The 16,344-nt window shown below is 45.1% G+C and overlaps 2 protein-coding genes across 4 annotated transcripts in view; one reads left to right on the top strand and one right to left on the bottom strand.

The window, feature by feature from the left end:
- Positions 1–4,809, top strand: part of PCYT1B (phosphate cytidylyltransferase 1B, choline) — a 29,644-nt gene extending 24,835 nt beyond the window's left edge. For 2 of the 3 annotated variants that reach the window (XM_082769164.1, XM_082769163.1), the window contains exon 8: positions 1,167–4,809. In XM_082769164.1, coding sequence (XP_082625290.1) covers positions 1,167–1,373 — 207 coding nt within the window. In that variant the 3' untranslated portion in view covers positions 1,374–4,809. Of the gene's footprint in view, positions 1–293; positions 458–1,166 lie in introns of those variants that run through there. The other variant, XM_082769165.1, reaches the window with a different exon arrangement.
- Positions 4,810–11,765: 6,956 nt separating this feature from the next.
- PDK3 (pyruvate dehydrogenase kinase 3) overlaps positions 11,766–16,344 on the bottom strand; it is a 53,253-nt gene continuing 48,674 nt past the window's right edge. The window contains exons 10-11 of the mRNA XM_082751799.1: positions 14,018–14,131; positions 11,766–12,916 (exon numbers count right to left, since the gene is read on the bottom strand). Of these exons, the coding sequence (XP_082607925.1) occupies positions 12,773–12,916; positions 14,018–14,131 (258 nt within the window). The 3' untranslated portion in view covers positions 11,766–12,772. The remainder of the gene's footprint in view (positions 12,917–14,017; positions 14,132–16,344) is intronic.

The following is a 16,344-nucleotide window of genomic DNA, read 5'->3' as shown; positions in this document are numbered from 1 at the left end:
GGCTGCATCAGCCCAGGGCAGAAACCTGATGGAAAAACCTCACGTTTGCTGCTCCTCTGTCAGGAAACAGTGAGTGGCAAAGGGTCGGGGAGGAAGAGTGAGGGGCAGCCCCATGCTCCCTGGCTGGGGGAAGGACAGCACAGGGCACAACAGCTGCAGGAGGAACCAAATGTAACTGCAGGCTGAGAAACGCTGGGGACTTCGGCTGCCCAAGCAGTGCCCAGCACAGGGGCTGTGGAAGCGTTTTGCTCTCAGGTAACTTAACCTTGCTGGGGATGGCTCTTCCATTCCAGCTGAGCATCACCTACGAGCCGACTTCCAGTGCTCCAGGCGAGGCTGAGAGCTCTTGCTCCCCCCTTCCAAGAGCAGAAGCGAGGCGCTCTGAGTTTGCATTCTCCCCATGAAGCCTGCGGCAGCCATGCAGCACGAGGCAGAGCTCCTGCAACCCACCCTGGAGCCCGACGGCAAGGCCACGCCGGCGCCAAGGAGCAGCAGCATTGATTTGCCTCCTGCAGCCACTCCCCTGACTGCAGTGGGGGCGGCTGCACCCCGCCAGCTCCAGCAGCTCCCCACTTGGCTTTGCAGAGCAAGCGACAATAAAGCCCACAGCAGAACATGCGCCTGCACGCGTTTCTCTTTTAAATGGATGTCCGAATTCTGGCATTCCCTCCCTTGCCCCCAGCTGAAGGGTTTGGTGATGCGTGCTCCAGCTGCCTGGGGAAGCGGCTGCCAGAACGGGGCAGGCACAGGGCTGCCTCCCTGGGGAAGGGGAGGAGGAGCAGAGCTGCTGCCCAGCAGAGGTGCCCTGTCCCAGCACACCGGGAGGAAAAGGGCCTGGGAACGAGGGGCACCTGCAGCTCAGGCAGAGAGCCCGCTGTGTGGGACACAATCACCAACACGTCTGAAGTCAGCCAGGGGGAGGTCCCCAGGGCTGGCTCAGGATAACACGTGGAGTTCTCTCATGCTAGGGGCGTCCTTGCTAAGTCAAAACCTCATCAGGTGAAAACCAACTCAGTACGGGCACGGTGTAAGAGGCAAAGCACATCTGGGCTGTGCTGCAGAGCAGAAGCTGCTTGCTCTGCCCTCCCCAGGCGGAGCAGCCCGTTTGCCCGGACGCCTTCCCCTCTGTGCCTTGCTCACGGCGCCTCTCCCCTTTGTTTCCGCAGAAGCAGATGTTCCAGGAGCGGAGCGGCAGAATGCTCCAGGCTTTCTCTCCGAGGCAGAGCCCAAGCAGCAGCCCCACGCGAGGCCGCTCTCCGTCCCGCTCGCCGTCCCCACCCTGGGTCTTCAATAAAGCCTCCCCTCCCTCTTCTCCTAAAGCTGCCTCCGCCTCCCTCAGCAGCATGAGCGAGGGGGACGAGGACGAGAAGTAAAATAAAGATATATATTTTTATAACCATGAGACAGAAGAACAAGCTATGAACTCGACCGCCGGATGGGGAGAAGCGCAAGGACCACCTGGGGTCCCTCTGACAGCAGGGAACGCGCCCTGGGAGACGTCAAAAACAGACTGGAGCACAGCAAGGGAGATCTCAGGAAGAGCTGAACCCGTCCCCGCTCCCTCGCCGTGCCGGGAGGCCCCACCAGCGGCGGCCGGGCCAGCGGGACCTGCGCTGAGCCCGCAGGCAGCACAGGCAAAGCCACGGCCGTGGTGGCTGCGTTGGACCCTGCTGACCCTGAGCTCTTCCAGCACGGGAAGGAAGGGCGCTGCTGCAGCAAAACGGGAAAGGAAATCTCACCTCGTTCGTTTTGAGTGAGGTCTGCCCAGAGGGTGCCAGCAGAGCGGAGAGCTGCCCGGTGGGGTTTGCGGAGGGTCGCTCGATGCGCTCAGGCTGCGCAGTGTTGCTGACCAAGCCTCTGTCCAGGGCGCACGCGGACATTCAGGCTGCACCGGCCCCTTTGCTTTCTCGGTGTTCCCCATGTTCCTAGTGCCTGAGCAGCTGCCCGACCACCTCTGTTCCGCTCCCCGTTTTTGCACTTCAGAGGCAAGTAAGTAAACGAAGCCAGTCCTGACTGGGATGTTTTGCTGTGGGCAGCGGCTGCTTTGAGGGCTTTGATGGGTTGTAGTGGTGAATTCCAGAAGTGCACGTGGGATCCCGCAGCCTAAGAACAAACCTCTCCCCCAGGAACCCTGCTGCTCCCAGACAGGCATCGCCAAGCGACGAGCCCAACAGTGCTACTGCCCTCACAGGCTCCTAATCCAATTAGGTTTAAATTTCTCGTAAAACCCTGAACAAGATGTGCTCGTAGACACGCAGCCCCTGCACGGGGTCCCGAGGCCATTCCTCTATCCCAACAGGGAGAAGAGGCTGGAAAACACAATGGAAACCTTTTAGACACGAGCACAGCCCGCAGCAGCCTCCCTTCCCGAGGGACGCGCTGGGTAGCTGCCTGCCCTCCCTCCCAAACTCTCCAGGCAGGTAAATCGCAGCCCCTGGCACCGAGTTAGCCCCCCACGCTTCGTTCACTCCCCGCAGCTTCCCCCCGCCCCATGGGATAACGGGGTAACCGATTTGCCTTCGGGCACACTTTGCCAGGCCGAGCAGTATCTCACGGCACTCTCTGTCCCCTGGAGCCCAGCGAGCTCCCCCGCAGGGCTGCGCAGAGGCCATGGGGAGCAGGGTGGCTGCTGCTGCCCTGGGGCAGTGCGAGGAGCGCCGCGGCTCACCCAGCTGCTGCGCCTGACGGGGCGACGCGGTGCAGACCTTCCTCAGCCTCAGGCAACTCCGCACCTGGGACGCGCTCCTCGGTCCCTCCCGTCCTTGGCAAGTCGAAGTCTTCCCGTCGCAACCCGCTGCCCCGCCGTGGAGCCGGCTGCTCCCTCCCACTGGTGCTGTTTACACGAGGAGCCATGCCCGAAGGCAGTGGAGGTGGGCAGGGTCTCCTTGTTCTCCAGCCCCACCGCTTGTCCCCGCTCCATTGCGCGTCCTGCCCAGCAGCCCCTGCCCAGCAGCCTGAGCAGAAGGCAGCGCCCACGGCTTGTACATAGGACCCGGAGAAAAACTCGGCGGCCCGACCTCTTCGTAGCGGGAGCTGTTTCTCAGCCACAGGTGGCCACCCCGTGACAAAGCCATATCCTGTACCAGGCGTCCTCCTCACAGGTAGGACAGCGGAGCTGAAGCCTTTCCCCCGCCGGTACAGGCACCGACACCCACACGCTTTCTCCAGCAAACCAGAACCTCATTGTCTTCGGAGACGCGGAGGGCAATTTCGCACTTCTGAGTCATGGTTGGGTTTTATTTTTCATGAGCGTTGCTTTGATTCAGTCCTATTTATCAGCCAAGCTCCACATGAAAAATAAACAGCGTACAACAGACACGCGCCGCCTCTCGCCTTCATTTCGCAGCACGCACAGCCAGCCCCTGGTCTGACCCGCTGGCAGCAGTTCCCTCTCGTTACCTCCCTCCTCGCAGCCCAGGGCTTCACGCCCTCACCGCTGCCACCTGAGCAGCCCCTCCCGTGCTCCCACCACCTTCCTGCCTCCGAGCCTTTTGTTGTTTTGTTTTAGACGGCCCTGCCTCAGGCAGGGAGAAGCTCAGCCAGCAGACCAGGTTTCAGCACTTCCCAGCTGGGCCATTTTTAAACATGGAATAAGAAGTCTCCAAGTCAGGCAGCACAGCAGGAAGGGTTTTCTGCAGTGCAAGGCAAAGAGCTCTTGTGCCAGCTCTTGTGTAACACCTGAGCATTGGCTTAGTTCTATTTCAGTTTAAAAGCTAGAAAGTGTCACTTTTAACAGTGCCATAAGTTGCACTGTTATACTATATAATTAAAGGCCAAATGCCAAAATGAAATACAGAACTATCCCTTACAGACAGATTTGTCCCCCTCCTGCTTTGGCTATATAAAAGGTCCCTCCTGAACGTGTGCACTATTTCAGAAAAGAGCAAGGACATTTTAAATATTCATCATTTCACACGCAAATAGAAAACTGCAACACATACTGTGTAAGAATTAATAGGACTGCCCCTCTAAATTTGCTGGCTCCAAGTGAAACATGAAGCCAAGCAGCACGGCAAGTTTTGTTTTGTTGGTGGTGTTTTGTTTTTCAGGAGCACCTTTTCTTCAATGAATTCCCCAGTATGTAGGTGTATCAAACACTATAGACACAGAGAACCATCAGAAAAGTCCAGCGAGCTCACGTTCTGTATCTTTTAAGGAAATATGAGGAAAAACCAATGGTATCAGGTCAAACAGCTCTATTCTAACGCTTTTTGTCTTCCTGTTTCTGGGAATTCGAGACAATTCATGGTTACAGACAGAAACTAAACAGCGGAGCACAGGGCAAGTCAGGAGGTCAATAAAATGCAGTTAGCCATTATGCGAAGGGTGGTAGCACTGCCGTGCCAAAGCTGACTTCGCACGCCAACTGAATGAGATCAGATCTTTCACGGGTCATTAAAAACGCAGAAACTTCACTTCTCCTCCTATAAAACCCAATGTTTAGCAAGTTGGTATTCCTCACCATAAAGTGTACAGAGTAATGGTAAGACAAAACGCACTGAAATATTCCAGGACAAAGCACAACTCCAACTTCTTCACACTTCACAAATGGCCGGTGATATGTTTGTGAAAAAAAATGTGTAATTGTTAAGTTTGATAATGCACAGCACCTAGCTACTGCACTTAGTGCAGAACAGAGCAGGCAGTTTTCAAGCATTACCGCATCATACTGACAGTGGACCAGTTTACTTTTCTAAAAATAGAGAAGAAAAGACACCGCTTCACCAGCGCCTGGAACCACAGACCACCGCACAGCCGTGACCGATCACCTCACACGCGCACACAAAAATCCTGGTTCCTTTAACTGAATGCAAAGGAACCGTGCCGTAAGTGCTGGTCCTCCACAGCCCCAAGTACTGTATCAAGTGTACATACACCTATGAAGGTATTTATTATTGTAAGGATCAAGAGCAAAGAAAAACAGGTAAGGAAGCTGCCTACCACATGACAAGCTCAGGTATGCTAGGCCGGCTCCGACATTTCAATGATTTACATCTTGCAGTGCAATCTGGCATCAATTTTGATAACCACAAGAAAATGTTTATGAAGTTGTCCTTTGAAATAATACCAGAACACAGACCATTGTGTGACCTTGAAAACTGGCCAAACAGAAACTCTTCTCAAAATATTTAAAAAAAATATTTACATGCATCTTTTTATTAATTTCAAAAAAAAAAAGAATCAAGTGATGGGTTAAGGAGGAAAGTCTTTCTACAACCTTCAGATCAAGTCTCCTAGCTGCGTGCATGGTGACTTGCCTTTTGCTTTTGGACAGAGAAGCAAATCAACCACATAGCTCCTGCAAAGATCCTGTTACATCAAATGGTAAGCAGTGAGAAAGTACAACGCATTTCTTCTGAAGTTTCAAAGTTTTCTTTCAGATGAACTTATCTCAGATCTAGCAAAATGATGACCAACTTGAGCTTCGTTACTTAAGGAAAAGGTTAGTGAGTTAAGAAAGATGGGTCTTCGGGTATTTCCCTGCCCTGGAATTGCTCGGTTAGCTACAAAAAGTTACAAGCACTTATAAAACTTCATGGAAAGTTGAAAAAGTTTCCAGGTAGAAGCCTGGAGGTGTTATTTTGTAACACACCTTAAATGTCAGGAGTCATCCAATGAACTTTAGTTTTAGGGAGATTTATGTAACAGGGAAATCAAAGGTGCTCGTATGCTTCAAAGAAAAAGAGTGGTGAGGAACTGCTGCTGTACACTGAACAATCAGGCACCAGAGCTTAGGAAACCCACAACAACTCACTTTTTGTTCTAAACCTCTGGAGAAGCTTCTATTGCTTCAATGTCAGGAAACCAAAAACCTCAGGAAGCAAGGATAAGTGAGGGAGGCAATCCATAGTAATCGTTAAAGGAAATGTGATACTCCACGGAAATACAGTGGCTACACCAGCAGGCTTCAAACCTCGTCACTTCACGGAAAGCATCAGCGCTGATAGATCAGCATCAGAGCAGGTAGCTCCATCTCTGCCTTCAGTATCACGCAGGATTTGGTGCCGCTAAATCCCCAACTTGTGCAGAGCAGCCACCTGAGGTGCCAAGAGGTCGTGCTGCTATGACAGTAATGACGATGACTCAAGGGCTCAAGTACTCCTTTCTCTTACTGCCACTGACACATTAAGCCTATCAATTATCGCATTATTAAACAATCAAGTCTTGATCAACAGTAAGGGCTATAAATCCAAAAAATCCCACATCCTTTGCTCACGAGACTGTGCACAAAGCCACAGCAGTCTGCCTGAACTTTCAGCGAAGTTCAGAACTTCCTTGACGTGCAGATGGTACCAAACTGCTTGAATCAGCTCCTATTCTTTACCAGCGCTAACAGCTTTTCTGCTTATTAACCTGTGTTCCCCCCAAATAAAAGTGGGGAACATTAATTAAACTATATATTTTTTAAACATTTCATGTTTTCAGACAGTCATACTCTCAGTCACCAAGTAAGTTCAATTTATAAGTGACTGCAATTTCATATCTGTGAACTACAACCACTTTGGGATTCCTCCATGAAAGTGAGGAAAGGAGAATCCGGGGTTCCTGCTGCAGTCCTCCTCCTGTAGGCAGCTACTCAAAGCAGCAGTTTCTCGAAAAGAAGCCTGAACTTTTCTTACCTCGTTGTTCTGAGAAAGGAGCAATGAATTCTAGCTAAGGAGAGAGAGTAAAACAGGTAACTCAATTTTCTAAGCTCAGATTACAAAACAAGAAAAAAATAATGTTTTATCCCAAGATACTTTAGGGTACATATTCCCATCCGCACCCCCTCTCCCTACCCCATGTTCCCCAGGCTGCTAAGCTGTAGAGACCAGGATGCCTGCCCGTATGGAAAAAGAAGTAAAAACAAAACAACAGTTTGCAAAAATGATGGAAGCAGAGTAATTTCTGCAGTGGCCAGTTTTTCAAGAAGGAGGTCTCCCAAGTGTGCTTTTATATTTCCATTACTCCATAGAAAGATACAGCTTCAGATCTACAATCAGTAGAGAGAAAGTTCTTACGAGTTTCTACTCAAAGCGTAGTCCTATTTTGTTGACTGCAGAACTGTCGTCTTCGTAAGTACTTTGGTGTCATGTTTTTAGCACAACAGCAAAAACAAGAATAGTAACATCCAGCTACATTAGCACGCGATTTTACCTTTCTAAAAACTAAGTTTTACGCCACAAAAATCATTGATAGTTAACTGAAATGGCAAAGCCTTAGAAAGAAGATTGGAGTTTCCTGTGAAAATGGGTTCATAAAGTCCAAACTTGTACTTGATAGGAATAAAACTCAGAGGACAAAGTTTCAGACTTCCAGGTAGTTTAAGATACTGATACAAAATAAATCAAGTTAAATACACCAGAAAATTCAGAGTAATACAATACAGAAACAATCGCATTTATGTATCATTCTAGAACCAAATAAACCAAAAATCAGTCATGCTTGAGATAACAAATTCAGATGAAAAAGGGTAGGGATGAATTTGGGAACACTCAAATATTTCTGTAAGACTTACAAAAATTTCAAACCGCTTTGTGACAAAACAGACAAGAAAGATGCTTTAATCTAAAATCACTCTGAGCTCCAAACTGAAGGTCCACCTGAGAGCATGCCTGAAGTTCCCCTGGGCTGCCAAACCACAGGCTAAGCTCCACATAGCGTGTGTGAAACTGAATCAGTCCCTTGAAAGTGTCATTGTGTAGGTTTTATTGCATACTTTTATTTGTCAGCAATGACAAGAAGAAAAGGGAAATAAGAACATACACAAGTTATATACAAGGGTATTGGGCTAGAAACAATTCCAACACAAAGTACAGAAGACTCGAAATTGGACTTAAAACACCACCAGGTAACCCCACGGAAATCAGCTCCCCGCTCCCCCGTTACGGGCTGTGCTGGTCCCAGCGATGCCACGACAGAAAGCCCCGCGACGCCTCCTGGACGGGACAGCACGGGCGAGCCCACCAGCGACCTGAGCCGGCACTGCAAGAACTCAGCCCCGCAGCCAACGCGGGGAACAAATCCACTCCGTTCCCACCCTCAGAAACTCACATCGTAACCCCCAGCATGGCTGGGGCATGTTTCAGCACTCTGCTAACAGCTCGGCAGAGAAGGCAAGCGTGAAACCATCAGCAGGTCTCCCAGGGAAGGGCAGGTCTGGCCGGCAGCACCACTGGGACACTGCCCTGCCACTGCCTGTCACCTAGCGCAGGCTGTAGATGCGGGTAAGAATTTCAGAGGACCGTCCATCTGGCACCTCTCGGCAGCATTCAGCTCAAGGGAAGAATTCCAATAAGGAATTGAAAGCTTGACAATATTAGAATTACCACAAACATACCAATCCTACAAAAAAACCCCTCTAAATTCAAGAAAAAAGTTCCCTATGCCAACTTTGAGATCTTTTAAGGCAACTTAATATGGCATTTAAAGTATGTGAACTTTAAACTTTCTTACTAGTTCTTAATTAAAACTTTAGTTACAAAAACTTTGTTTCAAATGAACGTCAACAGCTTAAATCTTGATCCTGAGAACAGATTCACTTAAGTGTGATGCCTCTCGTAAGCTGCTACTTGTGCAAGCATTTGCACGGTTCAGCCCTGAAGTCGCTACACAATTTGTGACCGCGTTCCTCACTTGCCATCAAACTCACCTTTGAGCTCAGTAAGGCATCATCCTGCCATCACGCTACCTTAAGGTCTCAAAACCACACTTATCTGGTACAATTCGTAGGTGAGTGAGTGTCAGGAAGAGGAGATGAAGAGCTAGCAGCAACCACAGCATCTGTAGGGCAACGGAGGAAACATGCATACGAACCAAACACCTCACAATTGGACGCGGTTATTGCCGAGATAAATACTAACAATAAACATTTAGTTCGTTTTCTACAGAGTTGTTTATACCAATCAAGATCACTTTGCAGCACCCAACATGTAAGGCTTACTAAAGGTGAAGGGGGAGGAATGTTTTCCATATCAGTGAGGTCAAGGTTTCACCCTAAATACTTAGCCTGCCTTGAGTTGAAGAGGAGATTACACTACAGTGAAAAATAGTCACTCCATTTACTTTTTGGACAAAGTGAACGGCTGTTTAAGCAAAACAAACAAATTCTACATGCCACTGAAGAGAAAGAAAATTACATTATCCAGTTGGAGCAACAAGTGTAGTTGACGCAACCAAAAAGTAGCTTGAGTTGTCCCAGAGCACGGGAATGCACATCCACGTTCTTTGTGCATGTCTCAAGGGACCTGCTCTGAACGTGCCCAAGAGGTGGCACAAACTGCAGCAGGACAAAGGCTCTTGCAGTACGACTCCAGACCATCACAGTGAGTTCAGAGACAAGACTGCGCACCTGTGACCATTTCACCGTCTTTCCCATCACGCGCTGACACCTCAAAACAAAGCCTAGAAAAGCAGGGAGCAGAGAGGTGTATATTGTTTGGAGAGGCTTCGTGTCTATTGGCATGAAACTGGACAGGGCGTTATTGTATCACATTCACAACAGATACAGCAGAGAAACAGGCACTAGAAGAGAAAGCTGAGCTATTCTGTTACACTGCAACATACAGAAGTTGTTTGGAAATTTGTTTCTGTTAATCACTAAACACAAAAGATACACAGCATTTTCACTGAAAACATCTTTTTTCCCTCCTTATTTACTGTGCCCTGCAATCCAAGACAAGCAGGTTGCAACAACATCAGCAGGCCGCACATCGGAAATCCATAAAAAAGAAACTTTTATAACGTCAGAAAATTAAGTTTGGAATTAACTGCCCCAAAGTATTAAAGCAAATAGCTAACAAAAAGGTAGCAGTAACTGGAAAAACAACAGTATCTGTAGTAAAAATAGTATCTGTAGTCGAACTAGCCATACTAAAAACCTATCCACCCTCAGTTTTCTGGAATACCCACTAGAAAATTCCTGAAGGTCTGCTGCTGTTGCTTCCAAAGACAGTTTCCAGACATACTCCTATGCAGGAATGCGGCATAAGGACAGCAAGTAAATAATTTATGGCACACCAAAGATCTCGATTCAAGTGCAGGCTGCCTGGTCAAGGTCGGAGAGGAGCAATGCTGCTGCTCACTCGTTCAGCATAATGCCCAAGGACAAGCTTTGGAAAATGGAAAAATAAATGCAGTCCTTGTGCTCCGTTTCCCTGCTCTGAACAGTTTGTACCTTCGTTCTTGGAAATGGTCGCCATTTCAGGGGACTTCAGTTCCCAAGTACTACAACGCTTTAGTCCTGAAAGCCAACCGTTTTTGAGAAGGAAGTGAAATGACTAACAACATAAGATCCTGCACAGAATTTCACCTTCTGTTTGCTGGCTTCTTCCATTGCTTACAGTCACTTCATGAAGTCATTTCACATTTCAGTATGTTTGCATCCTCTTTTTTTGTTCCCTCTCCTCTTCATTTATAAGGAGGGTGCCAAAAAGAAGCACCAGGTCAGGATTTGCTACTACAAAATATGATTTCTAACAAAAGCTGAACTTCAGCTTCTTACACAGACTACCTTATTCCTTGGAATGTTTTTGGTAATTTTTAGGTAATGTTCCAGGAAAAAGTGATCACATACAACTGGGAAAATATTAGTTTCATCACAAATTCCTATTTTTAGTAGAAAAAAACGCAACCTGAAATGAATTCAAGAAAACAGTAAGACGTTAGGGGTAAAGGCAGAAGTTAACTGACTAAATGTTAGTAGAACTGGAACATCAGCTGGAAGTCACATCAGCTTGCACCGATTCCACCACAGCAGCAGAGCCGCGCCGCTTGAACGTCCATCTGCCTCCTGCGCAGCCAGAGGAAATTATTGCTCTGGAGGTCACACGGTTATGCCCTCACTGCACCCTGTAAAGACTTCCCAGGGAGCATTCAGCACGTCTGGCTGGGGACAGGGCAGCCCCCAGCACGCTCCCTCATCCCACCTGTCGGGCTCTGCAGGGCGCTCAGCAGCCCTCCTGCTGCTTCTGCCTCCATCAGTGTCGCAGCACTCTGCGGGGACGCGCAGGACAGGGACCGTGCTGAAGCCAGCTGCCACTCCAATGTGACTTCAGCTTCAGTGGAGAGAAGCCTACAGAGACTCGAGCCCTGCGAACTCAAGAACTACGTGCATACACATTCCTGAACGGACTGGGACAGTTGAGAGCACAGGTTTGGGAGATCAGGAGTCTGAGTTTTCAGAAAGAAGTGGGTCTACATGTAACTTATTGCTTATAATCCTTTGATGAAATGTGCTATGCAGGTGCAAAGTACTGTCATGAAGTTAAACTAAGGGGTTTTGTTTGTTTTAAAATCTAGCAATTTCTCAGTATTTCCCTGTTTAACTAACAGACTGGTTCTTTACAAAAGTAAATATTGAGAGGAAAAAAGGACAGTTCCCCCACAATTTCAGCAAACATGTTTCATTTCCTGTACTAAAATCTGCAATGTCTTTCAAAAAAATATCAAAACATCTAGGAGAAAGTGAAAGTGCAAAGTTGCTTCCACCTCACCTCCTTTACTCCCATGGCTATGTCATCACCAGAACTTCGAAACCTCACTAATTCTGAAAGGCCATAGTAGCAGAAACAGTATTTGGCAGAGAATTTTGGCAGAGACTTGGTGAAGAACAGCTTCCTAATACTCAGTAGTAACCCCTACAACAAAGCTAAGGAGATAACACTTAGTTTTGTCCTCTTTAATTTTCTTTTTCTTTCAGATCAGGTGCCAACTATATTTTGCCCTTCCCATTTCTCTGATACTTCCAGTTTCATTTATTTAGACCAATGACACTTTCCAAAAGCTGGTGTACAACATCTTTATATACACTACAAATTCAGATTACCAGACTGTTGTCAGACATTGAATATATAAATAACTTTGCAAACTATTTACAGGTTTTAAACTAATCAGGTTCCAAGCAACCAACACGCTTAAGGCAAATATGACTGGCTGGCCGGCCTTTCAGATTTCTCTCCCTTCAGCCCCCCCACCCCCCAAGATGACAGGCAATAAACATGGAATTTAATTACCTCCTGCCCCCACACATTGACAGGATTTTTTGTACGGAGAGATGATCTAACTACTTACGATTTTTCCCTAAAACAAGGAAAAATGTTTAAAAATATATTTGTGTTTCTGTGTCAAGAGAATCAATAAGGTGCATACCAAAAAGTGAAGTCCCAATGTCTTACAACAACATAATTTTTGTATGCACTTGACAAAAGGTTTTGGGAATTTGGGGTAAGCATCAGTTTAAAGCTGTACAACCCTTTTTAGAACTATGCATTTATAAGCTCATTAGATGTAAAATCTAGAGAGCTCAAAGGAATTTTATGTAACAGGTGACACTGAGCAAAATAAAATGCAGCAAAGAATGGATTTTCAAAGCATATATTTAACTACACTAGAATTTCTCTCTTACACCATATTGCTGTGCAAGATACTGTTCACCAGGAAAAGGGATTCTGCACAATCTGCCAATCCTTACTGGAATAAAAATTGGCACTTAAAATAGTATCTTTTGTTACAACTTTATGTACTTAGGCGCAATCACAGTGCAATCCCTTTTGTCAATGCATGACTGAAGCAACCAAGCATATTCCGTGAAGTAGGTAGAGGTCACGTACCAAACGTGCTTAGTGCCTTCCTGTAAGTCCCAATCATCACTTTGTTCTTACTATTTTTCAATGCCCTGATTAGGTCTTTGTTTGGAAGTAATTAGCTATTGTGGTTTGAAGGATTTTGGAACAAAGCAGAGACTTTATACTGAACGCAGAGGTCATCTCCAGCAGAGACAAAAGGTAGCAAATTATCGATTAGCTTTGTATTTAGAAGCATCCCTTGGTTCACTGCTAGGATTGCTCCAGTCATCTGCTTCAGGTGTGGTCTTGTAGTGTCGCCACGCTGACTTATTAAAAACGGGAAGTCTTTCAAATGATTCACTTGAAAGGGCCTATGGGAAAACAAAAGCAACAGTAAGATATCACTTGGAGACGCCAAGAGCAAGATGATGCTCTGGGGAGTTGTTCCAATACAGAAGTGGTAACTATAGAAGTATCTTAATTATCCAAGTGTTACATGTCACAATGCTATTTTGAAAATACTTTGGCTGTGACCATTTGTTCCTGAAGCACTATATTTCAGAATAGGTTAAAATAAAGAAATAAAACTTGAGAACATTTTTTAGTGAGTAGTGCCTACACACCAAGAGGAAAAAGTTTTGGTTGGGAGCATTTTAGAGAGATTTGTTGTTAATACTTTACTTAAATATTCAACTTTCCCAATAAGCTCAGACTCAGTCAGCACACAAATCTGGAAATAATAGTTCAATCGATTAGCATGCCTTTCCCCCTTCCTCCCCCCAAGAAACACCATGCCTTTTTCCTCCACGCACACACATAGAAGATTAAATCCATCAGAAACTGAAGTTAGTGCAGGATTCCACAGCTTGTTCACTGTACGCAGCAAGGCACAGAGGTAACACTGAGTCAATGACCACTGCATGAGCTATGTGCTACACTATATTCTTTCAAATTCCCTGATGAAATTCAAGCAGTTTTAACTTAGAGCCCCTGACTCCTGAAAAAGGACAATAGGTTCAAAACTATCTAGTGCACAATGGTCAAGGACTGCATAGAAAAAAAAAAAAAGTACTAGTCAGGAGTTAGTCAAAAAGTCTTGTTCCAGTTTTACTGCAGTCAAAACTCATAGAATCAAAAAGTATTATCCAAAAATTCTCTCTTATCACACAGTTGTTTGAAAATTCAGCATTTACATGGGTTAACAAAATGCAAAGATCCAACACAGGACTGGAAAAAAAAAAAAAAAAAGAATCTAAAGCAAGCCAATCAGTATTAGTGTCAATGTTAACTTTTATAAAGTTCTGTTTTTAAGATTCTGTGTAATTAATTTGGATAAAACACAAAGAAAGTAGTGATTATGAATTTGAAAACAAAGAGTGAAAAGAAAGTTCAGTTATTAAGCAGAACATCTGCCTGCTATAAACTCTCAAGTTGCACTGTCTTGCTAGCTTATAATGGGGTGAAATTCATACCTTCAAATAAATTACAGCATCTGAACCAACACCTTCCATCGAGTAGAGTTTAAGGTCACCTTGGAAGTACCTAGCATACAGACGAGAAATTGGCAAGCCATAGCCAAACCCAGCCTAGAAAAAACAAGAAAACAAACAGAAAAAAACAAACATGAGGAAAGCTTAAAAAAGTGTTACAGATCACTGTTACAGATACCTAAACACCAGATTTCTAAATACCAGATTTGCCTCGATATATTCTTCAAGCTTTCCTTTATTTCCTCAGCCTGCACTGTAAGCTGGGATCCAATGCTTTGAGCAATCTTTTTTCCTAGACAGTTTTTTTTTTAAGCTTAAGTACAGAAAAGGAGAAAATAAACAATCCTGACAAAGGTTTGTTTCTTTATCTTGTCTATTTTTTATTTTCTCAAAGAGCTAGAATATGTTGCCTCCAGTCATCAAAGCTGCAAACTGCCTATGGCTTCCTCTCTATGATTACCGTTGATGTAATACTCCATTCTTTCTTTGGCAATACCAAATTTTTGTCAGATGCCGCAGATACAGTGGAGGTCAGAAGACTACCACAGAGTAAATTAACTTCATTAACAACATACAAAGAAATACAAGACAAATAATCCTTGGTATTGTTTACCCTTTCAGCAAAGAATGTGCACCTCTTCCAACCCACTCTTGCCAGAAGAAATTATCATAAAAATAAACAAGAGTCTCACTGCAGCCAAGGAGTAAGATTTCGGTCTATAGACCCTCTCTTTCAGATGGCTGGGTATGTGCTGACAATCACTGTTTGATTATTCACCTGAATCCCCCTGATTTTTTCAGGGCTATCCAAAGCAACAACAGAAGGACTCCAGACATACAAGCACCTGAAAGTAAGGATATACGAGGCAATAGAGTAACAGAGCTTTTCCAAAAAGGTGGGTTACAGGAAGAATTCAACACGTGAAGTTTCAGAAAACCAGTGAACTCATCCCACTATACTATTTCTACAAAGGCAACCTGAAAGATACAGGGAAGAGCACGGGTTCAGAGAGAGAGTAAAACATTTTAGTTGACTGATGTAATACTAGGCTTGCAATAAGTGAAAACAAAGCCCTGAACCTTAGTAACAAAGCCCCAAAATAAGACAAAGAAGGCTAAGAAGCAGGATTTCTGAGCATTGCAATATGTGCAATAGGCAAATGTGATGTCACTTTATAAGACATCCCTTGGGAGACCAGGGTGAATATTAAAGAGCTTTGTATTACAGCATCCATCACAAATTCTCCTGAGGTCAACTACCATTCCTACAGTAACTTTTGTCCTCTTTGCCGTTTTACAGAAGTCTAAATGTCGTGATCTTTAACTGATTACAGCGTTGCTCACACTGAACACGGACGGTAACAGTTCATCTGAGCAAAAGGGGAAAGTGAAACACTGAAGACAGACATTTTTTTCTACTCACAATTTTTTTTTTAATGTTTTTTTTTTTTTTTTTTTTTTAAAAAGAGTCCAAAAGCTTACTTGTATCTTTTCTGGAGACCGAAAAATAAATACGTTAACAAAACTAAAAAGCAAAGTAACTGAAAAGCAAATTGTAGATGGTACATACTGCTCAGCTCAGGTAAAGGGAAGTACCAAGCAATCCCAGAAACATATACTTCCCCCTCTGGAGAATTATACCTCCTTGAAATCCATGTCCAACTTCTGGTTTGTCTCCTGCACCTTCCAGGAAAGTGTTTTTACACTGTGTCCTGATCCACATAGCTATTTCAACTCTTCCCAAAAAAATTCTGTTTTTTTCTCTATACTGTCTTCATGTTATTTTCCAAAACAGTTAATTAGTAAGAAATACGAAAACAAAAGATGACCAATGAGTAACTGGTTAAGGCAAGCCTCAATGTATTTTGCAGAAGAGACCATCATCAAGAATCGATTGCTACACAGGTCTGTACTCGACCTAGAGGGAAGAATATAGTCAATAATGGCACACCTACCTTGAGATGAAAAAGCTTTTTAGGGCCAATTTCTCACTAAATATTATAGCATGTACTAAACAAACGGGAAATTATTAGTGTCACTAGTGTCAACAGGTTTAATTGAACCTGATTTAAGCCACACTTCTCGCACCGTAAACAAATCCTGCCAAAGGGAGAATCATTAAATTCTCTAAGAAGATCCACTTATTAAACATTACCATGTGTTCCTAATGTTTCCAGTGCGCATATAACAGCACAGATGAGCACAAGACCTGCTAGAATCAGAATGCTGCCATGGTAACAAGGTATCTCAGCAGATTAAAAAAACATTTGCAGTAACACCGAGAAAGAACTTCCACCAATCAACAAAAC

Source organism: Aythya marila (genome assembly GCF_965140915.1).
Source record: "Aythya marila genome assembly, chromosome: 1".
NCBI lineage: Eukaryota > Metazoa > Chordata > Aves > Anseriformes > Anatidae > Aythya > Aythya marila.
The sequence above is the reverse complement of the archived record's forward strand: the minus strand, read 5'-3'. Positions and strand labels throughout refer to the sequence as shown.